The 26,662-nt window shown below is 38.1% G+C and overlaps 2 protein-coding genes across 2 annotated transcripts; both read left to right on the top strand.

The window, feature by feature from the left end:
• Positions 1–97: 97 nt before the first annotated feature.
• On the top strand, positions 98–22,173 carry Sur (Sulfonylurea receptor). Its single transcript, XM_070994645.1, has 23 exons — positions 98–857; positions 2,344–2,609; positions 2,676–2,851; positions 3,996–4,211; positions 4,270–4,828; positions 5,301–5,413; positions 5,853–5,990; positions 6,057–6,219; positions 6,282–7,137; positions 9,456–9,717; positions 11,937–12,074; positions 12,145–12,281; positions 12,387–12,579; positions 12,652–13,259; positions 14,178–14,299; positions 15,883–16,502; positions 16,719–16,876; positions 16,938–17,133; positions 17,844–18,591; positions 19,408–19,535; positions 20,110–20,404; positions 21,487–21,683; positions 21,751–22,173. The coding sequence occupies exons 1-23, from the start codon at positions 682–684 to the stop codon at positions 21,895–21,897; spliced, it is 6,612 nt and encodes a 2,203-aa protein (XP_070850746.1). The 5' UTR covers positions 98–681; the 3' UTR covers positions 21,898–22,173.
• Positions 9,872–11,490, top strand: Fum4 (Fumarase 4). The gene is made up of 2 exons (XM_017090189.4): positions 9,872–10,106; positions 10,162–11,490. The coding sequence occupies exons 1-2, from the start codon at positions 9,921–9,923 to the stop codon at positions 11,431–11,433; spliced, it is 1,458 nt and encodes a 485-aa protein (XP_016945678.3). The 5' UTR covers positions 9,872–9,920; the 3' UTR covers positions 11,434–11,490.
• Positions 22,174–26,662: the final 4,489 nt, after the last annotated feature.

The raw sequence follows: 26,662 nt of genomic DNA, 5'->3' as shown, positions 1-26,662 counted from the left end.
AAAACCCGGTCGATGTGGGAAGAGCTTTCCCCCATCGCGCACGTGCGCGATCCCCCAGATCAGTGCAATATCTTCTCGAGTTCGGGCGGCTGGCTCTTCGTGATTTTTCCGGCGTGCGAGAGTCTGCTTAGTGTGCCGCCACGCTCGGTCGCAGACGGTTGGCCTTTTCTTCTCTCGAAGTTTTCTTTATCGCGGGGAACGTGCGCCACACAACCCCAACACCAGCCCAGCACATATCTCTTGCGGCTATTTTGTTTATACAAAAATTACTTAAAAGAATAATAATTGAATGGCAACTGGGGACGCGACGGGCTCTCAGTTGGAAACGAATTGAAATTAATTTTGGATCCATCGCGATCGCGCATAACACCACATATTGCGCCAGCAGTAATCGCAGTGCATATTCCCGATTGCGAAATAGTTTGTTTATATTGAGCGATTCTGTATTTGCTGTTCAACCTGTTGTACGCCAAAGTTTGAAAGTGAATGCCTATAGATTCGGTTTTAATTGTGGAAGCGATACAAAGAGTCGTAAAGGAATATGCGCAACGGGAGGAAAATATTTTGAAATGATATCACAAATGTGAAATCTTTCGATTTGTGGAAGAGTTGAAAACCCGGCGCCTGGGCTAGAAAACCATCATTCAATTTTGGCCATTAGTTTCGGTTTTATTGGCCATTATGAAGCAGTTGTTCAATATAATACACTGTGATCATTTGAATGGGCATGTACGCTCTATTTATGATAATTTAAATACAGATGTTTGTGGCATTGACCGTGTGAGACGTGTTTTTACGTGTCTGAGCATTTTTCTGCTACTTTTCTGCTGGATATTTGTTTGGAAAAGATACAAAAAGTGAGTTTCATTCAGGCGTCCTGTGTTTATATATATTTTTGCAAGTCAACTCTCTAAATATATGTATATCTATTGTAACTTCGCTTGTTCGGATTGCCATTTAATACAACATGGCAAGCTGAATTGACATATTTTAAACTAAAATTAAAGTGTTTCGGCTTTGTTTTATTTGTTTTTCATCCGAGTATAAACATTTACTTTGCGTTGTTTACAATGAGTTTGCAATGAGCTAGCGCTTTTCCCCCTTAAATTGTGCAAAGACATGAACTGAAATTAGGTCACATGTAATATCCGATTAATTAGCTCCTTTGTGATTATCATCAGAAGTTTTTTTTATCTATTTAACTCCTAGAATTGCAACCAAAATAAGAATGTAAATAATGCCCCCCATGGGCGTATATGTATTAGACAGGAAAATGAGCACATTTGTTTAAATTTAGCACATGCGTTTGTAGATTATACGAATTCTGGAGAAGTGATGAGAGGGCCTAGAGATGTTACCTCTGTGCATAATCAGCTTAAAAAATCACCAGACGAAATTTAATGTCTAAGATAACATAGCGACTTAGTTAAGGAGATAATTTTTACCTTTTTTGCATAAACTATTGTGACTTATTGTTTGTTTGAGCATAATATTAAGCTTTAAATTGTATATTGAATTTATGAATGTTGTCTTATATTTATTTTTATAATCTATCCTATTTATTCAATAATTTTTTGTATATTTTTGCCTAGATTTCTTTACCTGTATCAACATCAAATTTAATCTTTACCTTATTTTAATGACTAAGAATGTAGTTGGAAACGTTATACAATAAGAAATCATTACCTTATACCGGAAATTATTTACATACGTACGTGATCTTTCCTTCTTCGATTTTAAAATCCACTTAAAAACCTATTATTGATATCCGGACCTCAAGTGCCCACACCATTGAAAATCAAATGCACCCCGCAGCGAATTTAAAATATAATCAACATAGCATTCCGAATTCGAAAAATAACGCATCGCGTGCCAAAGTATTCTCAATGGGTAAATCTCAATTGCATCTGCAACGCACTTTTCATTAAGGGCGCATTCATATAAATAAATTTGTATGAACCCAAACACGAAATCAATATCATTGGGAACAGTAGTTAATTATAGAAATATGTCTGATATCTATGTTTTATTATGGTTATTTAATAAAGTGGTTCTTTACGAAATATTCAGATGCAAAGGCCTCTGGAGACAGCCATTTAAAATGAGTTTAAAATACATATAATCATTTTGTTTTCGTCGGTTCGGGTGATACGAAATTTTGTATGATATAAATCAATAGGAATTTATTTTTGTCGTCTAAGGATATAAAAACATCCAATATTTTAAGACTGAAATTCATGACATTTGAAATTTAATTAATATGTTTACATAATATTTCTTTAAACAATATTGTGATTTATTTGACACATCCAAATCTTAAACATCTTCGACTTTCCTATGCAGATGTCATAAAACATTACTAATATTCCACAACGGACGTGCGGCGATTTCCCTGGTCCTTTTGGCAGTAAATAGTCTGGAATTGGCCAGGAACTTTCTTCCTCAGCAAAATGTTCGCCATCTAAACACTCTTTTCCATTCGAGTCCCAGGGATCTGAATTATTTGGTTGTAATTGGGTCGGGTGAGGTATGGAATGCAATATTTTCCATATTTCTGACTCTCGTGCTAATGCTCTATCATCGCATTGTGGAGCGAAAGAAGTCGACAGGTGAGGGTTCTGCCGATCTCCAAGGTCCTTGTGCACCTGTTCCAGTAACTTTTCCCACCATTTTAGTGTTTTTGTATGCCAGTACTGCCGTGGAGGGATTGACATTTGCCCTGCTCTTCAATGAACTCTTTGAGTTAGGGCGCTACGAGGACTTTCTGGAGCTACAGACGTGCCTGGTGGGTATGGCTGCCCTGTGCATGGTATCCCTGGCCATGATGGATGGCGTTACTATATACAAGGAAGTAAGTTATACTTTATTACTTTCGACAAAATAGATTTTAAAATTTACTTACAACCTTGCTCCAAGATTATATTAACCAATTTCAGTAACGTATATATTTAGATCGACTTTTTTTTTAACAATTGTGCTTGATTAATGTTTTTAAAATAACTAATATTTCAATATAAGATATATTTGGTACTATATTGCAATGGCTTGTTGGTGAGTCACACGTAAAATAAACAATTGTAATATATAAATATATTTTCAATGTCTGGGAAAATCCTATTCAAACAAATACGAGTGCTAAGTTCAATGAAATGAGATAAGCATTGAACAAATATATATAAGGTTGGTGAACTTTTTTTTAATAGAAGTAGGTATATACATTTTTGGGCTTTGTTTTAAAACAGTTCTCTAATTTTCATGGCTTAAATTTAAATTTATCTTGTAAGCTGAGCCGGCTGAAATTATATTTAGCTTGCGAATATGATATATCTGCACCTCTGGAAAATCATAATTAAGTCAGAGGTTCCGGTTGCTTTATCCAGATTAACTTAGAAAAGGCCACTGCCTGCGATTACGACCATGACAAGGGCGTATTTATTTAATTGTACTGCCAACAAAAAAGTTGGCCCAACAGAGGAAGCCAAAAATTGCAATGCGATTTGCATGTTTAAATTTTAATTGAGGTTAAGTGCAGATTTTGAGCTTAATGCCTTTCATACTTTGCGAGAATGTATTTTTTGTGTCCAGTAGTTTGTGGCTTGGTCGCAGGAAGAGTCCCACGACAACAGGCAAAGTAGGAAATGAAAGCTCCACCAAAGAGTTGAATATTTAAATTCAAAAAGTAGGGATACAATTGTGGGCCCGCTGGATTTTCGTGATTTTTAAATTAATACTTACAAAAAAAAATATGGGTAATACGAATTGTTAAGTAAATTTAAAAAAAATGTTTAACAACTATTAAGAATACTGACGCTTTGGTTATTATTTAACTATTTTGACTATTTTAAAACTACCATAAAATAGTAAGATGAGTGTATTTTATCGTTGGTTAAATTTACAATTCCATTTAAGTATTATATTGGTCAATTTTACCTAAAGTTTGTTTGTGTGTATAAGAAAATTTCATTAAATTTTATACATTTGTTTCCATTTTACAGTGCTATCATGATGACTATTTGGATGACTATGGCAAAATAGGCTACAAGCACTCACTTGCCACATTTTACTCGAAATCCTGTTTTTGGTGGCTAACACCACTGCTGTGGTTGGGCTACAAGGAACCACTGGAGCTGGAGGATTTGGGTCAAATGAAACTGGAGGACAGCGCCAGGTCCCATTACGACCACTTTCTGTATATCTACACTGAAAAGAAGGTAGGTAAACTTAAGGAATATGCACACACATATCTCTTTTAACAATTTTAATGTGCAGAAAAAGTCAAATTCGTCGCCATCCCTCTGGTATTGCTACATAAAGAATAGTTGGCAAATGTTTGCCTTGGGCGGCATTTTGAAGCTGGCCGGTGATTTATTTGCCCTGATTGGACCGCTGGCCATACAGAAAATCGTAGAATATATAGAGAAACTTTATGCCCAGGCTGCCAAGGAGGAGGAGCCGCCGGAGGAGTCCTCTTTGCTGTCCACCTCCAGGATCCTGGGCACCGAATTCGACGAGGTTTTCGGCACCAACATCGATAGAGTGCGAATCTACGGCAGCACCTGGTCGGATCTCCTGGCGAATGGTTGGTGCATCGCCTGGATTGTCCTGCTGGCCGCCATCACACAAGGCGCTCTGTCCCAGGCCTCGACGCACATCCTCAACATGACTGGCATCAGGATTAAGACCTCCCTGCAGGGTCTAATTTATAGAAAAAGTTTGCTCCTGAATGCGGGCGGTGGGTGTTCCGAAGAAGAAGCTCAAACGACTTCGCTTCCTGCGGATGAGAAACCAAAAAACGATGATTCCAAGCCAACACCAGACAGCTCAAGCGGTAAATTATAGAACAAAATAGATATCCTTACTTATATACCTACCAAAAAAATGTTGTTTGTTAAGACAGATAGTGTCCAATATATATAGTTTCAGAAAAGCAATTTAACGCCAAATAATATCATATCAGGAACTAAATATCTAAAAAAGTGTATTAACACTCATTTGGATCATTTATCATTTTTTTTTCGGTTAAGCTTACATATATTGTTATTAATATACCTACCAAACACAAGATTTTTATCAAGACAAGAAATGCCCAATATAAATTGTTTCAGAAAAGCATTTTCGCAAATGAAATCAGACTAAAATGAATTAGCATTTTGTTAAAAACATAATACCTCTTAACATGATCTCATATCATATTGAAAAAGATTTTTTCCAGCTTAGCTAGTATTTTTTTCGTATACCACCGCTTATAATACTATAAATTGTTTAAGTACATAATTAATCAAAGTTTCATTACTTCACAGAATCCAAAATCACCAATGACATTGGCAGTATTACCAACCACATGACCGAGGACACCCTAAACATTATGCAGTTCTTCCTGATCATCCACTATGCCTGGGCCATTCCATTTAAGGTTCGTATTGAGATTCGCCATTTGGTAGTCTAATCGTTTTTAAAATTTATGAGCAACTTGTGTGCCATTTGGACTCCGTTTGATGTTCGCTAACACGAACCTAATTTATCGCATTGGCTGGTCGAGAAATCCTTGACTTGATAAAGGGATATAAATGTTTTTAATATGTTGTATAATCGTTAAGCTATAAATTTGATTTTATGTAAAATGGTTTTTATTTGTAAATATTTATTGGCTTTCTTTATAATTCTTAGATAAATTACTGAAAGGGTTCTTCTATTTCTTTCATTTTGCCTAATTTACTACTTACAATATAATATAATAAATCTATTTTATTAGTTACTAATTTTATAGACCTAATATTTTCAAAAAAGGGTTTTAAAACCTCTTCAAAGTTTAATATAATATTTATTATATGTTTTGTTTTCATTTATTTCAGATATCTGTGGTTATATATTTATTATATGTGAATTTGGGAATAAGTGCAGTCATTGGATCCATTGTCTGTATAGTGATAATGACGCCCCTGCAGTTTTTAATTGGAAACGCAATGTCGAAAAACGGGGAGGTTATTGCAGTAAGTTCTCAATCATAAGTTATAAAAGTAAATATTTGGATATACTATCGTTGTACTTTTATACAGAAATACACAGATGAGCGATTGAAGAAAATACACGATACACTGGTTGGCATCAAAGTCATAAAACTGAATGCCTGGGATGAGGTATTTCTCAAAAAGATTCAACTGGCACGAAATAAGGAGCTCAAGTATCTTAATAAGGAAGCCACATTTTGGACCCTAATGGGTATGTTTTATCATTAAAACCTCTTCTTATTTTTAATAATATATATATATATATTTTAATAGCTGTACTCACCCATGTGGCCACCGTTCTGATCACTTTCGTCACCCTGGGCGTCTATGTGTGGTTACATCGGGATCAGGACTTTGACTTGAATGCCAGTCGGTTGTTCTCCTCCCTGGCACTTTTCCAACAACTCACCGTACCCCTGCTGATTTTTCCCATCACAGTGCCCATTATTATAGCAGCCAGGGTGTCAACTAGACGTCTAGAGCGATTCCTCAAGTCCAGCGAGATCCAAAAGCAGTTCGAGGGCATTCGCAATATGGCCAGAATTTTGAGCAAAAGCGATGCCTCCCTGGATATGTATGAAACACAGGAGAAATCGAATATGACAATGCGGACAGCTCAAGCGGAAAATCGGCTTAATGAAAAGCGGCTGGCGCAAAAGTCTGAAATGCCAACTAATTCCACACCTCTATTGCAAAATACCGATGAATCTGCGGGGGATATATCACCATCCACCATTCAGGAACTGGGTCACAACAAGATAGTGCAACAGCGAAGGGAATTGCTGCGGAATACTCCTTATGTGGCCATAAGGCCTCCCAAAATGCGGGGAACCATCGCCGAGAGACCTGTGGAATTCTCGGTGATTCGTGCTAGGAATACGGATAGCTGGCGACGGGATTCCCTGCTGCTCAAAATGCCCGATGACATTGCCGTCTCGATAAACGATGGACTCTTCACGTGGCAGCCACAAAGTCAGATGCCGGTGGTGCAGCTGCATGTACCCGGCATCATCGTTCCCAAGGGAAAACTTACCATAGTTGTGGGCAAAAATGGCAGTGGCAAGACATCCCTGCTATCCGCCCTGCTCATGGAGATGCCCCTCCTCGTGGGCAACATGTTCTGGCACAAGTGAGTAGAGAAACTGGGAGGGATTTAAATTTAATAAATCAGGAAGTCAACAAAATATGCACTAAAAATGTTTCTCTATACACGCACGATTATTTCAAGGTGAAATCAAGAAGTTTCTTTAAGTTTTGGCATATTTTTGGGGGATCAACTCGGGGAAAATCAAATTTAATGAATCCAAAATTTATTAAAATTTGGTAAACAAAGTTTTTTTTATATAACATGATTTCATTTTGTGTAAAATCAATAAGGGTTCACTAGTTTTCTTAAATGTTTAATTTTTGTTTCAGTTAAAAATATTTTTAACCATACTTTTTTGTGTCTTATCCATTTTTCTGTACACAGGACCTATACATATTATTACTTAGCGCTTAAAAATCAAACATTGTAATAATACTTATATATCTAAGCCTAAAGAAAACTTGACAGGCAATACCTTAAGACAGACTTCATAGTGTTCTTTTGTTAGGAAGATAGATATAACAATTTTGATTTGCTGCCTGCACTATTTTAAGCTTAAATCCTATCCTGCAGCAGTACTTTTTATTTCCCCTAGGGACCTCTTTTTGCTAAATCTTATTTTCCTATTTAAGTTTCAAAATATGTTCCTATTTTAAGCTCATTTTGGTGTATGAAACCTTTAAAACCTTTCGGCCATCTCCCTGCGGCCAAGATTAAGCACGTTTTCTTGTCTGTCAACACAGCACACCCAGAATTTCAAGAACACCCAGAACTGTTCTGGGTTCTGCTCATGTAAATTTGGTTGGCTATTTATGTGCTTATTCTTTGAGCTTTGCCAACAACGGTGGCTCCCATAGAGGATAAAAGTGTTTGCCCATTTATCAAAATTAATTGCATAATTTCCACCTATTTCCATGCCTTTACTATGCCCACAAAGCTTCAAATAGCTTACTTATAAACTGGGAGTAGATGATTTAAAATCGATTTTTATAAGAGTTGTTGAGAGTTGTGATTTTAAAAACATTGGGAACTTAAATGCCATAAAATTAAAGCTAAGCCAGGTGTTTTTTCCACGTACTTATCACAGAATTAAGGTTAAGATGGCTTACATTTAAACATTAAAAGCAGATTATTTAATATCGGTTTATATTGCAGCTCGCTTTTATACAAATTGGGAACTTGAATGTAATGAAAATAAACTTTTACTAGTAATTTTTACACTATCCTTCAACAGAATAAAGCTCAAGATGTTTTACTTTATAACTAGAACCAAGGATAAGAACTCTTCGATTCATATATTAAATGGTAATATGTACAAATGAAAAACTAAAATGCAATTAGTCTTAAACATCCTAGTTATTTTATCCACGAACTTATCGCACAATATCTTTTATTGCAGTTTTAGGAAGAGGGTTTCAATAAATAACCCTATTAATATTGATTTTTTTGGCTTCCAGCTCCATATATCTTATTCAAGTCTGACCCGATAACCCATTTTACGAACCGAAATCAAAGAAAGTCTGGGATAGCCTGGGATAGCAGGTGGAATAGTTTAAACTCCCATTTTTGCTGCAATTGCAATCGAATCCGCCGCAGTCATTCAACATATTTTAACAGTCGTTTCAATGCACGCCACGTGATTCGGTAATTTATCACAAAACGCCTGTGTACGTTGTTAATTTTATTGCACATAAAATAAAAATGGCATTGCCGTCTGGCGGAGGGGCAAAAGTAAAGGGTTCCCCAAGGAAGGGCCCTGCATATACGAATGCATTTAAAAAATGGAAATCGCGGAGTGGAAACTAGGAATCTGGTGCACTTGCCTCCTGCAGCCCGGAACCAATCCCATCCTGCGCCCTTTGCTACTATTGCTTCCTTCAGGACTACTGCCTTCCCTCCATTACCATCTATACCATATATATCCTTGCCTTGGCAAACGGCAAATGTGCAATAATTTCAATTACTGTAATAAATGTCTATGTTAGCTTGAGTAGGTTTTTTTTCGTTCTGTGGTATCTTCAAGGCTTCGTTTTTTCTCCTCTTTTGGCTTGCAAATTTATGTTTCTTCTATACGTACTGCCTGCAATGTATTAAAAAAGAGGTCTTTTGTACCATCCCCCCAATGAAGTCTGTTAAACATTTTCAGCGGGTCGTAGCTTAATTTATGCCATTTTTCATATAGTTATCAATGTAATAAGTATCATATGATCACTATTATTGAATACACCTAACTTTCTTCTTTGTTTTAAAAATATAGGGGGCTAAAGGAAAGTTTTTATAACTATTAACTTGATTATATGAAGAGATTTTGGTTTTCTAGTTCAATAATATAAATGTAAAATCATATTTCTCCTTTTCAGAACCTGCACAATTTCCTACGTTTCGCAGCAGCCTTGGCTTCTGAATGACACCATTCGTGAGAACATACTTTTCGGGGAGTCCTTTCGACCAAAACGATATGATTTCGTGCTGGAAGCCTGTGCTCTTAAGCCCGATATTGAGTTAATGCCCAGAGGTGACTTTACCACTATTGGAGAGCGCGGAATAAATATTTCCGGAGGACAGAGGCAGCGAATTGCGATAGCTCGAGCTATATACTCATCAGCTAATGTGGTTATAATGGTAAGTCAGTACTAAAAATATATGTAACTATATTGCGGTAGGTTAAAAAGTAGAATTTCGGATAGTTTTCACTTCTAGTCAACATAGAAATATAAAATTAGAAGTGATATTTTAGGCACAGACAAGTAACCTTTTACGGATCTGTACATTATTTGGTCCCATCTATACTTAACTCATAAGCGGTATATTTATAAATTGTCAAAATGTCTTTCGATCAAAAAGAGATTTTCAGTTTGATGTACAAGTTGGCTCGTCTCATAGTACCAGATACTCGGGTTGAATACGATGCCATGGGGCCCATGCACATTCCTCTTGATAGGATGTACGGTCCACAGACTATGAGATCCCTGATGAAGTTCCCCATCGGGGGCGTTGAGGAACGCATGCCTGTATGAAAAGTGATAGGTTAGAAAATATTGATTCTTATATTGCCCAAACCCCCAGCGACCCCTTATAAAAGCCCTGGGAATTGTAAAGAAAGCTGCTGCGGAGGCTAATAAAGTCAATGGACTGGAGGAGAATCTGTGCGATGCCATTTCCAAGGCCTGCGATGATGTTATATCTGGTAAACTCTACGACGAAGAGCATTTTCCCTTGGTCATCTGGCAAGATGGATCCGGGGAGCACACAAACATGAACCTAAATGAGGTTATATGCAATCGGGCCATCGAGATCCTGGGCGGTCAGATGGGAACCAAGGAGCCAGTGCACCCAGATGAGCATGTGAACCTCTCCCAAACTTCCCATGATACCTTCTCCACAGCGGCTAAAATCGCAGTGGCCATGCAATTGCAGGAGAAGCTGTACCCGAGTCTAAGGATATTTATAGATCTACTAAGCAAGAAGTCAAGCGGTTGGATGGATGTGATAAAAATCGGAAGAACCCATTTGATGGATGCAGTGCCTCTCTCGCTGGGACAGGAATTCAGTGGCTATCAGCAGCAGCTGGAGAACGGAAGATCTCGTTTGGACTCGGCGCTATGCAGGTTGTATCAGTTACCCATGGGAGGCACCCATGTGGGCACAAAATACGACACCAAGAAGGGATTTTCCGAGCAGTGCACCAAGCGAATTGCCGAGCTGACATTCCTACCCTTCGTCGAATCCTGTAACTTCTTTGAATCCCTGTCCGCCTGCGATGCCCTGGTCGAAGTCCATGGAGAACTCAACACCATAGCAGCCAGTGTGATGAAGATAGCCAATGATATCCGGTTCCTGGGATCGGGACCGCGTTGCGGATTGGGGGAACTGCATCTGCCGGAGAACGAGCCAGGTAGTTCCATCATGCCCGGCAAAGTAAACCCCACGCAGTGCGAGGCCATGACCATGATCTGCGCCCAGGTGATGGGCAACCATGTGGCAGTCTCTATGGGCGGTGCCAGTGGACACTTTCAACTCAACACCTTTATGCCCATGATTGCCTCCAATGTCTTGCGATCCATAACACTTTTGGGCGATGGCATGAAGTCCTTTTGCGCCAACTGCCTGGAGGGTATAGAACCAAATAAAACCAAGATCGAAAGTATCATGAAGAACTCCTTGATGCTGGTCACCGCCCTGAGTCCCCACATTGGATACGAACGATCTGCGGCGATCGCCAAAGCAGCCCACCGAAATGGAACCTCTTTGCTCCAGGAGGCCATCAATGCGGGCATCGAAAGGGAGGACTTTGATGAGTGGGTGCAGCCCAGCAAGATGCTGGGTCCCGAGAAATAAATGTGATACACTAGATCATCATAACAATCTAGATATGTACCTTAAAAAACACTATTTAATTTTGATTAAATTGTTTTGTCGACCTCGAAAAATTAAGAAAACCAGTCGTTAGACTTTCAGATTCTGGTGGACAGAGGGAATTTTTATTGAGACCTCCCATTTTTTTATTTTCTTTAAATTTTTCATTACTTTAGGTCAGTTTTGTGTGAAAATATATATATTACAATATTATATTGTTTTTGTTACTTTAAGGCCTTTTTCTAGTCCGCAGGTTAACCTAAAAGTAGGTTTTTCAATTGGCATACTGTATGGCCCATACGTTTTCTACGAGCAGATCGAACACCTACTTTCAGTTAAATATTAGGGCTAGAAGATGAACCAGATGAAGTAACCAAATAATTTATGATATTTAATAAATATTATTCATAAGGATACTCATATTTTGTGAAGGATATTAATTTTAACATATTTAGATATTTACTAAAAATCTTAAATCTTTTTAGGATGACCCCCTGGCTTCACTTGACAATGAGGTGGGCGAGCATATATTTCAGCACTGCATTCGTCAGATGCTAGAAAAGTCAAATCGAACTTTTATTCTGGTGACACAGCAATTGCATCGCATAAGGGAAGCAGAATACGTAAGTCTTACAGCAGATAATACTCGCACATTTACACCAGAATGTAATAGAATAATTTTTTTTTTGTTAGTTAATTGCTATAAAAGATGGTCGCGTGGAAGCCTGTGGCAGCTATGCGGAAATTGAATTGATGCATCCGCGAATAACCGCCAAATGGAACTCGATTATTGCAATGGCCAAGGCAAAAAAGGATAATATTTCACAAAAGTAAGTAGTTAACCTGTGAATTAACTTCCTTGCCTGCTTACAATCGTAAGTGGTTCCTAAGTAACCATATTATTAATTATGAATATTAATTTTTATAAAATATAGTCCAGGAGATAAAACTGCTGGAGAGCGCTGGAAATTATTGAAAAACGTAAGCAAGTTGGGATTACAGCGCTCGATCTCGGTGACAATGGACTCAAATGGAGGATGCCAGGCAGATGCGACTGATGGAAGTGGCTGTATATCGGTGGCTAATATGCAGTCAAACGTGGTTGAAGAGGATGAGGAGGAAGAGGAAGTGTGTGCAGTAAGATAATATACATTATCTACTTAAAACGGTCTAGCTATTTCTATTGTTTCCCAACCATAGTCATACTCCATTAGCAATGGATCCTGTGGCGGCTATAATCTGCAACGGAAGCGCTCCAGTATTTACGGATCCCGGCATCTGATGTACGATGTTCCCCTGCCCATCGACGAGTGTCAGGGAGATGATGTCATTATGCGACCTCGTCGCCGGCACACTCTAAGTCGTCGTGGAAGCAGGACCACCAATTCCTGGCATAGATTGAGTGGTCTGAGCACCTTGACCGCCACTTCGGCATCGAGTTCCACCAGCGGAGATCTCCTGAACCGCAGTGCCTTGGCCACCAGTGGCAGTAGCTATGCGGAAAGTAGTGTGGATGGTTGTGATTTGGGCTCGGTACCACCAGAACCTCGAGTTCAGTCCTGGCAGCCGCCACAGAATGTGGCCCATCAACCTCTTTCTCGGAATGCCTCCTCACCACCAGCCATGGAGGTGACTTGTCCAGAAGCCACGGAGTCTGAGGAGGCCTTGAAGTCTTATATTAGCTCGGAGGGTCCCTCGGACGACCAGGTTCGAGGTAGTTTCCAGCAGTTCCTTCGGAGAATGTCCATGCGGCGTTCTAATAAACCCAAAAACCACCATCTTCCACTCAGTGCCACCAACTCCATTCTGTGAGTAGATAGTTTTATGAAAAAGTATATCTAAATTAGAATATTGTAGGTTCACTTTTATAAGGACTTTTGTTAGAGTCTTACAAGAGTCTTACATAGGTCAAAGAAATGAGAGTATGAAGAACAATCTAAAACACTTTCATAATATACACCTATCCCTCGCTTTGCGTCGGGGATACGTTCCAAAAAAATACGACTCAAATTGAAACGACGCAAAGTGAATTAGGATTTTCTATAGCAAACCATGTAAAGTTCGAGGATGGGTTCCAGGGTTACAAAAATACTACTTTTTAAAAAGAAAATTCAGCAAAGAGATCATTAAAAAAGAACCAAAATAAATTTCATTTTATTACATATTATACATATTAAAACAAAAAGAAACTAATTCATTTCAAACAAAATAAAATCTTCAATTACATACTCAATTATGAAAAATTAAATTAGAATTAATCACTCGATGACGAGTCTTTAGTGTCTGTTGTCGTAGTCGGGCTTTCTTTACATACATATTAACAACATATTAACGACTTCATCCTAAAACAACGCAACATCGAAAATCTAACGACGCACAATGAAAATTAGTTCTAATTAAGAAGCGACGCAACTTCCAAAAAACGCAAAACGAAACGACGCAAAGCGAGGGATAGGTGTACATTAAATATAATATATAACATAATAATTTATTTTTTATAATTAATAGTATAGTTCACAAAATTAAATAATAACAACACATGTGGTTATACTTCTTATAAGTCCTTTAACTGGGGTTTTTTAAAGAGAGCCTTGAATATATTATCATGTTTGTTTTAAAATTTTTATTTTCTATTTTGTACAAAGACATTAAGACTATAAATTTATAAAAATACATTTTTTATTTTACAAAAAATTTCAATTGGCAATTAATTTCTTTTTTTATAGGAGCATTTCGGAGGAGTCTCCCCCCATTGCTCATTTTCCCGCCACACTTTTGACGACAGATGCTACGCAAAAAGCTAAATTGATACAGGATGAATCACTTTCAGAGGAAAAGCCCAAAAAAAGTAAGTTATATCGTAAGTTAAAATCTAAGTTAATTACGAACATAATTTAGTACAAGGCCACGTCGAGGTTTCCAAGGGAACTTTTCGTTTAAGTTTTTAAATGGATTACAATTAATGAAAATTTACATTTTCTTGCGCCTTGAAGTTGCAACATCTGGTAATGAATATTGATTAGCGGAAATTTATTCAGCTGGGCGTGAAAACTGTAAGCAAAATATTGGCATTATATTCGGGAAAGAAACTTCCTCTCCTTTTCCTCTTCGCCAATTCACTTGGGGACCCCCTTCTTATAGTTTACTCCTGGATGCATGCGTGTAGCTTAAAACTTAAATCAACTTTGATTTTAAAAGTTTCGAGCTCCCAAGCGGTAAGTCAAAGAGACAGTGTTCCAGGGCGCGAAAAGTTTTCAAGCCGGAAACTTTGGCTTAACTTGGATGCATTGATCTATCAATATTTGGCTGATAAGTCAGCGGGTTCGCAGTGGAAACTTTCGATTAAATCAGTGCTGCAAGTGTCACTCCATTCGAACCCGGGGACTCTTTCGCTAGGCAAATCCGCAGACGGGAAGTAAACTTTTCTTTCAATTAGTTTGTCTGAGGAACTGGTTAAACGAAACGGTAGCATGGTTTAATTGATGTTGGCCCATGTGGTATATCTGCAAAAGTTAAAACATGTTGATCTTTTCCGTCTTGCTACCTCTTTCAATCAAAAGTCAAAGTCTTCCAATCAAAACTCAATCGTATGCAGTTTTCGGAACTCGGTTGGCTTTTCAAATGGGAAATAAGTGCTTAAATGGTTTATTTTTTATACCACTAAAAATAAAATCTACCCAAAATGAACTGATTTCGGTGTTATTCGTTACATTTTTTATATATCTTTAGGAAGTAATTATTGCAAAAATAATAATATCATATTTATGATTAGTCTTGAGTTCGTATTATATTTATTTTATTAATAATACATTGAAAGTAGTATAAGTATCTAATAAGTATGTTCTTTTAGTCCTAGGAAATAACTAAATAAATGTTAAGGACCTTAACTTAGTATAACTTTAACTTAAACCAAGGAGTATAGATATACTTTATACTATTTGCTTTAACACATCCTTTGAAATCTCCTTTGAACACAACTGACCCTTTGGTTTCCTCTAACCCCTAGGGTATTTTTTGCCAAAATAATAATAAATATACATATATGTTTATTCTTAAGTTGCTATTGTATTTATTTTATTTATAACACCATGATAGTAGTGTAAGTACACAATAAGTCTATACTTGTAGCAATGGGAAAGAGCTCTATCAAGCACAACTGACCCTTTGTTTTCTTCTAACCCCAGGGGTGAAGTATTTTGTTTGCGAATATAATAGTATTTACATATATGTTTAGCCTTAAGTTTTAATTATATTTGTTTTATAAATAATACCACAATAGTACTGCAAGTGTATAATATGTTTGTACTTGTAGCCCAAGGAAATAATAATCTTAACTTGGTGTGAATTTAGGTTTACCACAATAACCCCTTGAAAATCTCCATCGAACACAACTGACCTTTCTTACTTTCTTGTACACCCCCAAAAAAACAGGCGTAAACATTGACTCAAACGAAACCACAATAAATTGCGCTGACAATGGCGAATCAGCAGCCGACAAAGAATCGGGGCCAAACGTGACATCCTCGGACGCCCAGGAGCCCGGCGAAGGACACGTGCTGCTCTCGGCAGGTGGATCCGTTCGAACTGCCATTGATACGGAACGCAAATATGGAAAAATATCGGACGACATATATCTAATGTACATACGGGCCGCCGGCCTGCCCATAATCACCGTCTTTTTTATCACCGCACTAATTTGGCAGTGTTTGCGTGTCTACACGGACGTTTGGCTGCAGCAGTGGAGCGATGTCCATATCCAGGATGTCCATGGGATGTCCAAGGGCCAGGACGAAGCTACACAGGATCGGCCGGAGGTGGAGGACCACGAAGTCACGTACTATTTTCGCATGTACGCCGCAATTTCGTGTGTTTGTATAATAATGGCCCTGGTATCAACACCGGCCGGACAATTTGCCGGCTGTAATGCTCGTCGTAATTTGCACGATAAGCTGCTGCAAACGATTTTGCATAAAACGTTGCATTTTTTCCAAGTGACCCCGCTCGGATGTATTGTGAATCGTTTCAGCAACGATATGGCCGTCATTGATAAGGTGAGATTTGTTATTTCTGTTATCCTGTCGTGGTTTTAGTTGTTTTATCTGGCCTCGGTGATGCGTGGGGTTTGAACAGAGTGAAGATATAGATTGCTGTCACTTTCTGATTAAGATGACACTGCGATAGGCACGCGTTTGTTCCACTATATATGCATACATTTTTTTCGCTTTAAGCAACCCATAACTATATACCATATATTTTTATGTTCCCAGAAAATTGCCGCCACTGGCCAACGCCTGCTGCAATTCACTTTGCTGTGTCTGTCGGCCATTCTGATAAATTTCACCATCACCCCCTGGATCTTGGTGCTCACCCTACCCATCTGCGGGGCCTACTATATCATACAAAAGTTCTACAGGTGTTCGGCCAGGTAGGACATAAGTTTATCTCTAGTTAATCAAGTTGAAAATCTCTACTTTTTTACTTTTCAGAGAACTACAGCGTATTGAAAACACAACCAACTCACCCGTCATATCTCATCTGTCGGAGACCATTCAAGGAGTGACTACGATTAGAGCCTTTAATCAGCAGACTAGATTCACAGAGATCCTATTCAAACGTCTTGAGGCCAATACCATTGCCTATGCGCTATTGAGCACCAGTCATCGATGGCTGGGGGTGTCATTGGTAAATATAAATAAATAAAACAAATAGGTGTTTAGGATATGCTTTTTTAAATAATAATTGGGGCATTTTTATAATAATCGATAATTAAAATTTTCAATTATCGATTGAGATATTTACAATAATCGATAATAAAAATTTACAATTATCGATTATTAAAATTTACAATTATCGATTATTGTAAATATCTCAATATTAAGATTTAAAATAAGTACGTAGAGTTCATATGGTATGTCCACCAATTTTATTATCAACAGGTTTTAGGAATTTAGTACTATTAGATCTTAAAAATAACTTAAAAATAATATTTTACATTTATTTTATTAAGTTAATAGATAGATAATTTAGGTCTTATTTAATTATTCAGATCTTTCAGACGAATACAAAGTATCAATTTATTAAACTTTCTTCTCAAATTTCATACTTAAACTTTTATACTCATGGTCTAAAATGACCTGGCTATTTATAATTTCCTATTTTCTGTGTGACAGTCTTTTTCCTGAATGCTGCCACTAGTTACACACTGTATAACCTGGCCATTAATTTAGTTTTTAATTTAATATAATAGCTCAATAACCGGTGGCTAAGTGAATTAGTCAGCAGTAGACACGACCTCGACCACAGACAAGCCCCCCCCCACCCAGTCCCAGTCTTAATCACGCCGCACATCCGTACATCCTTTGGTTTTAATGCATGTTTTTGTCTTCCTGCAGGACTATTTGGGTGGATGCATTGTTTTTGTGGCCACTGTGACGGCCCTGGCGACGGCGAGCGTCAGTTGCAGGAACCACACGACGAGGCACCTCGACGACAACGGGGCATCCGAAACTTATGCTGTCAATAAAGGCCCCTCCCCATCCCCATCCCCATCCCCATCGCTGGTGGGTCTGGCCATAAACTACACGTTGTTGGTGCCGATTTACCTTAATTGGGTTGTAAAACTTTTGGCTGATATGGAGATGTATGCGGGCTCCGTGGAACGCATCGCCCACTATGCCCAGGGAGAGGATCCGGACTTGGGCTTGGAGCAGGTCTACCCATCCGATGAAGAAGATGTGAGCGGCGAAGTCGATAGGTCGTCCCAGAGTCAGACGACCCAGTCGAATGCTGGTGACAAAGTTTACCCAGGCGCAACGACAGCTGCCGGTGATGTTGATGAAGATGGAGGTGGAGATGGCGCAGGAGATGGCGGAGGAGCTGGTGGAGGAGCTGGTGGAGGAGCTGGTGGAGCCGGAGAAGGACATGAAAATGGGGCTGCTGCTGGGGCAAACGCTGATAAATTAAATGCAGGCAATGCAACCGGCGACGGCAATCACTTAAACTTCCACTTCCTCACGGCGACAGCTGGCGACAAGGTGGAGCAGGCGACGACAAAGACGTCGGTGATTAAAGATAAGCAACTGCCACCGCAGGACGAGAAGGTCGTCCTGCCAAATGAGCCGGCCAGGAAGCTCGAGCGCTGTAAGTTTTGGGTCAGTTGGTCTGGTTGCTCTTTTGGCCACCAACTCGGGGCGTTTGGCACGCATCACAGGACCTTTTGCTTGTAATTGCATTTGAAAATATTTGCAACAAACTTTGGTAGTTGCTTAAGGCATATTTGATTACGATATAGGTTTAGGTGATTAAGAGCCAATACCAAATTAAAGTGCAATGTAGGAAGTTTTAAAAGGCTCTGACTCATAGATATGTTTACATGCTGTTGGTTTTTTATCAATCCAAAGTACATTAATAGTCGATTTCTCAATGTCAGGTTAGCTTTGTCACTTAGTAAAATTCCTGTTTCGGAAAAAAACAAAAAACTCTTTAATAAGGCAATGTACTAGTTAAATTTATAAGTTGACAGAACGTAAATAATAAAATAAGATCCCCTACTATTATTTTTTCAAGTTTGGCACATTGAATTTCTTATTAAATGGTGTAATAACAGACTCTTAAGATTAGTCGATCGTTAAATAAACATCGCATTGAGAAAACGAATTTATTTTCTCGATCAATTTGACTTTATGTTAACTTTCTTCAAAGGTTAACAAACTAAAACCTTAACATGACATTGAAAATCGGCCCAAAGTTAATGGTACCTTTCTTTGGCCAATAATAATCTATAACTTTAACATGGCATTGAGAAATCGATCCAATGTTCATGTTAAACTTCTCCAACGGATGATAATCTATAACTTCAACATAACATTAATATTTCATCCCTAACTTTTTTTGAGAAATCCGCCGTATGTTCTGTGGAATATAACAATAAAAACTTTATCGTTTTCCTCTTTTCAGATCAGAGTGTACCCATTTCATGGCCTCAAAGAGGTGATATCCATTTCGATAATGTCAGCCTGCGATACGAAGGTCAGAAGCAAAACGTTATCAGCAATCTAACATTGAAAATTCCTGCCGGACAACGAGTGAGTAGTGAAAAAACTTTCTATATAAGTTCCATTGAACAGTAAAAAGAAGTGGGACAGTGTTAGAAAAAATCTCTTTCACTCTATTGAGATGGCAAAAACTCTAGTGCAGATGTCAGCAATATTGATTTGAGTTTAAAATTAAATCATCAATGTAAAACAAAAAGAGCAACTGAAGGGACAACCGTTTTTGTAGTCAATTTATATTCGCTATAAATTAAAAAAGTGATGAGATAATAAATCAAAAACGGGGACAAAGCGAAAGAGCAGCGCGAATTGTGTGCTTCATGAAATCTGCCACAGTGTTTAATAGGTTTTAATTGTTCGGGGAGTATGCTGAAATGTTGATTGATGATGAAAAAGGTCTCCTTTCATATGCAAGGACTAATTTTATAAAAATGAGCCCACCTGGTCCGCAAAAGCTTTTATGTAGGGTAAAACTCTAGGTGGTTAAAAAACTAAAAGTAAAACTAAAACTAGGTGATTGTGTTTCAAATTAAAAATCCCACTGATTGCATAACATTCAAATCTCGTTAAAATTTAACTATTCTATACGTTCGTAATCGGTTTATAGATTGGCATCTGTGGTCGCACGGGCAGTGGCAAATCATCCCTGGGGCTGTCCCTCTTCGGGGTTTTACAAACGACCCGGGGCCACATTTACATCGACGATGTGGACATCAAACGAATCCGACCAGACGAGCTGCGAACTAGATTGTCGATAATTCCGCAGGATGTGCATTTGTTCAATGCAACCATACGTGAAAATCTTGATCCACACGGTTACTTCCAGGACCTGCAATTGTGGAATTGTCTTGAGTTGGCGCAGCTGAAGGAGTTCGTCAATGGGCACCTTCCTCTCGGGTTGGGTGAGTGCGATTTGGGCTTCCTTTTCTTGTTGTTTGAAGTAGACACCAGCTTCGAGGAGATTTCGCTATCCTTGGGTTTGGAATTTGTCTTATGAAATAGTCATGACAGCGAAGTGATATTTTATTCTATTTTGTATGCACTTCTGAAGTTGAGGAGGCTTACTAAGCAGCCATTTTGGCAGGAAACCTCAAGTGCTAAGCAAGTTAATGCATTTTGGGTGATGTGTTTTTGATTGAATTTTTAGTTTTGATGGTCTGTATACTGTTTTATATATATATTTTTTATCAAGCAACTCAAAAATTACATTTCAAAAAATGTTCACATCAAGCTGTAACAGTTAAGTTCTTATGACACTTGCCTGATTGTTTAATATCTAGCTAGATTTATTTTTAAAAGTCATTACAACCTAGAAATACAGCCTTACGGCTTAACAATTTTTAATGAATTTATATTTTATATCATGATTTGGTTGCTATTAATGTTTAGCACCTTTGGCTTAAAATCATCCAAGTGTCATAAGGCTTTAAGCTCGTTCAGACAGAAAGTAAACTTTAGTTTCTTATTTTATATAAAATTGAATTAAATAACTTTTTTTTTGCTAACACAGCTTAACAAAGTTTAATGAATGTATATTTAAATGAATGTTAAAAAAAAATGTTGTCACTTTGTTATAAAATCATCCCAGTGTCATAAGGCTTTAGGCACGTTCAGCATGGAAGTAAACATAAGTTTCATATTTATACCAAATAAAATAATGGGCATTGTTTGATTTGTATACCTATTTTTCAAAACAAAAAATTGGGCGTTATCAAATGAATGTTTTTATGTTTAAGCTCGTATTAACTGGAATTACTTACAATTAGAAATTAATTATACACTTGTGAATAGGCTCAAAATACTACCTAATGAGTATAATTAGTGTGCACTTTAAAATTGGTTGACGATTAACATGCAATCCGTTTTCCCAGCACTTTTTTAAACTACTTTATTTAGTCAATATTGGTTATATTATAAACTCAATTTCCAATTGCTTATTTCGTAATTGTTTTTTTAATGTAATTATTTTTGTTTTGTCCTTTAGAAACGGTGATTTGTGACGGAGGGGTTAACCTGAGTGCTGGCCATCGTCAGCTCTTGTGCCTGGCACGTGCCATACTGCGGGGATCCGTTTGCCTGGTCCTGGACGAGGCCACCAGTGTCCTGGACAATAGCACGGAGAATGCCCTCCTCAAGGCGGCGGATCTGGCCTTCCAGGGCCGCACCATCATTACCATTGCCGTGAGTCCATGCAGTTAATCCCGGCACTCCAGTACAGCTGTGATATGACAATTATATTTCTCCGCAGCACCGTCTGACCACTATTCTGGATTATGACCGCTTAATTGTGCTGGACCAAGGACGAATCGTAGAGGATGGCAATCCCAGGGAGCTCCAACAGCTGCCGGGCTCTGTCTTCCGAGGTTTACTCGAAAAGGGGGCCAGCAAATGGTAGAATTTCCTTACTAGATATTTAACGATAACTGTGTCATATAGTGATTCCTAAGTGTATGTGTTCCGAAAAGCATCTACTTTTATATCCTAACATAGCCATTAAGCCTCTCGAAATTCAACGACTTTTGTATGATATTTATAAGTCTTGAATGTATTTCGCATGTATTTCCAAGTATTTTTTACTAGTCATGTTTAGTTTCTAACAAGAGGGCTACGTACTTTTGAGAATAATAAAAAGCCGACCTAATGCCAAAAAGTTTTCCCTTTTTGTATAACCCAATAAGTCAGAGTAGCCGGAATCCGAAAGTAACAAGTTATTACGACATTATGCACCATTTTGTGGCTGCAACTATGCAACAGTAAACTCCGCACAAGGAGGTCAAGCCAATTAGGACTTTGAATTGCTTCGATATCAGACAGGCGATGCCTACCTCTAGGCCCTTGAGATTTGAATGAATATGCAACGAGTACGGAAGAAAATGGCACTTGCTAACTTTTGATAAGGTAGATGTGGCTGGGGGGCGGGATAAAGGGATCGATGGGGCACAAAACCGAAAATATTGCGAAATAAATTGATTGTTAAATGGGAACTGCTAATGCCGGGCAGTGGAAAAGTGGAGAACCAGGCAGAGTATTTCAACGATGCCCCGGCTCACTTTGTATGCATATTTCAAGTGGTTCGCTGGGGCAATTAAACTTAATTGACGATGAGGAGCGTGCATTGTTAAGTAGGTTTCGGAGGGGGAACGATTTTTTTTTTTTATTTGAGTAAGCGCCTTTGATTTCTGGGCAGAGGGGTCGAAAGAAGTCGATCGATTGCTAATTGGAACATATTATATAAGCAGAAATGCGTTCTATATTCATGCATTTCAACTATTTTTAGAGGCCATGAAAGGGTTAAGGGCTTTTTAAGCACTATCTCTTCAGACTCAAGGCCATTCAAAGTGTATTTTCGTATGATTTATATGTAGTTAGTAAAGGAAAAACTAAGGTCCATACTTTTTGGGTAATACTTATTTATTAAGAACTTTGATTTCTGGAAAGGGGTCGCAAGAAGTCAATCGATTAAAATGTAAAACATATTGTATAAGCAGTGTTTTTTTTATAGCACCATCTCGTCAAATCATTCACGGTCATATATTTCGCAATCCAAATCATTGATTTCTTGACTAGCATTCTTAAGTAAGCCAGCAACTTTTCGTCAAATTAATTCTTAATGTGAGTTAGGAGAAAACTTAAGCCCCAAACTTCTAGGTTAATGCTAATTTATTATGTACTTTTAATTACCAAACTAACACGAAAGTGTGAGAGAAGTAAAGTGCATAAGTTAATAGGGGCCCGTCTACTTCCAAAGTTCCCTAATCTATTTATCTGCTCTGTGTATGGAGGAAATGCGCTGAACTGCATAAAAGATTTTATGACGTCTTCATAGGGATTTTCAATCGCCTGAGGCCCTCTGAAGTTGTTTGTTTTTATTAAATTGTACTCGGAACCCCCAGCTAGAGTATATATATATGGTATATATGGGATATAGCAAGCCGCACTCGGATTTTGCACGCATGAGCGCTTTGCCAGTTCCTTTGACGCTGTCTGTCGCTCTAATAAAAGAAATCTGTCAAATTCAAACGCTCGTAAATGTCTTACACATCCAGCCGGCCATACGACCATGATGTTTTGTAACTGTTTACCCCACCACTTTTTCCCTCACATAAGTATATACACATCTACATCAAGCTGTAGCGGCTAATCATATATATAACTTTTATCCATTGAGATTTCACAATTGAATGCATTTTGAAGAATTTTTTATAGAGCTATGTTTTTGTCGACATGAAAGCACCACTATTTATGTGTATTTTCCTTTGTCAAGGGTCATTTGTATCACAATACTTATCGTATAAAAATAAAACAGACTTATTAAATTATCAGGATGGCTGAACCAATACTACAAAGTGAGAGTTAAGTATTTATACGTATGTACACAACATTGAACTGACTGCTGTAAACTTGTTAAGTCATAAGGATATTAAGAGGCGGCATTTCATTAAATTCAGAAAAAAAGTGTATTTATAGAAAAGTATAAATGTATATAACATAAGTGTAAAACATAAACGATGACGTCAAAAGAGCTATACGGATAAAGATCCAGTTCCATAGTAAGCTTTCTTTGTTAGAGATGGAAATAAAGCTTATGGTAACTTGATCTTAAATTGGAGTTCTTAGTTAATTATTATTATTATTTAAGATATGTAAATAGTTTATGTGAACCAAGTTAACAAGGCTGATCTTTAATTACGTTAGCCTATCTTCAATTTCTAAGATTGGATAATATTACAACTTTTATTTTATAAAATGATATGTTATTTTTACAACGAATTTTTTTAATTGATCCTTCGAAGTTATTTCTACACATAGATACTCTAGATTGGGATGTTTCAATATAGCCTTTATTTTCTTTTTTATTAGTTGCCTAAAATAACATATTAATTTAAGCTCAAAAAGAAAATGAGTCCAACTGTTTGAATAACAACCTACAAACTGATCTCTTTGCCAATTATTCAGGACTCGTCTGTTTGTGGAACTCGGATGTGTTTCTGACCTACTGAACGAGTAAGCGGCATCCTTTCGGCAGAGAGCCGCGCTGAATCTGCATGATTTTCCCTGAGAGCGTTCAGACGAACAGCATCCATCCGAAGGATGTTCGGCATGGTTCGTCCTTCGTCGTCCTTGCTCGTCGCGCCGGAACAACCCTGTCCTGCGGATTCCAGATGCTGTTGCGCTTTCGAATGCCAGTCGTTGCCGTCTTCCGGGCGCTGTGTTCAGTACCTTCGCGTCTGGCTAAAAGTGCGGTTATCCTCGCGCCTCGTTATCCTGGCCATCCTTTCAACTCGTCCGTGATTTCGCCCCGCGTCATACGTGTATTTCGGCGTATTTCAATTAACAAAAATGATAGTTTGGCTCGGCTGTCGGCCCCAAAAATTAAATATGTAAATTATTTGCGGAGTGTTCGTAGCCTGTAATTGAACAAGCTGTGAGTCCAAATTGCGGATCTATCCATGAAAATTCAACGAGTTTCCGGTTCTGACCTAACTCAAGCGCTTACGCATAAACCCCGCTTTCAGGATTATTTTTGCCTGCCACAAAGTCCCATCCTCGAAAAAGTGCGCTCTATTTTATTTGCTGGTTCGTTAGTTAAATTAGTGGCCTTTGATTAGTGGCATTCGCCAACAGATAAGCCATCAATCAATTATAAAAATGTATTTATTGTTTTCTAATAGCAAAATGAATGCGCTAAAAGCTACGGTTTCGAATGATAAATTCTATTTTCACGAACATTTTGCAAACCAATATTTTGTGCGGAAGTACCAAATGGAAATAAAAAATCTAGGTTTATTTTAGAAGCGAATTTAGTTGTGAAAATATGCAGAAGGCGTGAAAAGCCATTGCCTACAATGTGTATAACATTTTGTGGATTTAAATTTTTTATTCATTGTGATAAATGGTTTCTATACAAATCGATCGAAGTTAAAAGCATTTAACACCGTGTTCAGATAAGACAAAGCTGCTGTTAAACTCCTTAATCCGCTTCTAATTAGAGCTGAGTCTTCTCCAATTAACGGACGTGAAAGATAATCGCTGCTGTTCTTGGTAGTTCCGTTGTTCCGGAAATTAAAGCCATAAAACACCAGGTAGAACTCTGCTCTAAAGGAGAAGGCAAATGAGCAAGGTAGAACTACTGCTACTCGTATTATTCAAGGAATAATACACCATTCACAGATGAATACACCTGCCTTGGTGTTGCTTACGCCTCGCATTAGCATAATTAAAATTCGGTAAACACTAGGCTCCATTAGCCCCCAAAGCAAACAGCCCAAGCCGCCCTCGACTTGACCCAAAAGTAGGCGTGGTCGGGGGGCCTTGCAGAAAAGCAACCAACTTGCAAACCCTATTACTCATTTTTAAGCACACGCGAGTGTGTGGCTCTGAAACCCTGTTTGTAATACCCTTGAACTTTATTGTTTGAACATCAGCGGTTTGCCCGGGCTTTCGCTTTCGCCTACCGCCCCCCCCCCCCCATTCAGAGGGGGGTTTCCGTTTCCGGTTCCCATTGCCTCGCCATTTTTATGCCGCTCTATATGTTTGCGTACGTGGCCGTGCTTTTTTATTGCAGCCTGTCAGGCGCAGCAAAACATCGGTTTACCATTGAAAGTATATGTGTGCTGGCGCATTTTTCAGACAGTTCTCAACAAAAAATTCTACAATTCATTAGTTTAGTTTATGGCAGTTTCTCAGGGGGTTCTTTAGAGCAAGCTAAAGTTTATCAGCAGATAGTAAACCATATAACTCAATGCGTTATTTCATTATTTGAATATTACTTTCTTGCTTTGCAACAAAAAATTATGAAAGTCAGACAGTTTTCAACCGAAAATTGTACAATTCGTTAGTGTATATATAGAAATTTTACAGGGAGAGTTCCGTAGACCAACGATGGTATATCATATACCCCATATCTAAACATGACCTTCTTGCTTTGAATCAAACTATCTTCAACTAAAAAATTCTACAATTTATTAGTTTATATCTTGCAATTCCTCAGGAAGAGTTCTCTAGACCCATTTAAAGTTCATTAGGCAGATGGTAAATCATACACCCCACTACATGATTTCATTATCCGAATCTGACCCTCTTGCCTTTGGAGCATTCCCAAACAATCTTGCCTTTGATTGCACTCAATTGAATATAGTAGTTCCATGCAAACTGAATCA

This window comes from Drosophila suzukii, chromosome 2L, assembly GCF_043229965.1.
Source record: "Drosophila suzukii chromosome 2L, CBGP_Dsuzu_IsoJpt1.0, whole genome shotgun sequence".
Classification (NCBI taxonomy): domain Eukaryota; kingdom Metazoa; phylum Arthropoda; class Insecta; order Diptera; family Drosophilidae; genus Drosophila; species Drosophila suzukii.
Note: the sequence above shows the minus strand (reverse complement) of the source record. Positions and strands in the feature narration are given on the sequence as shown.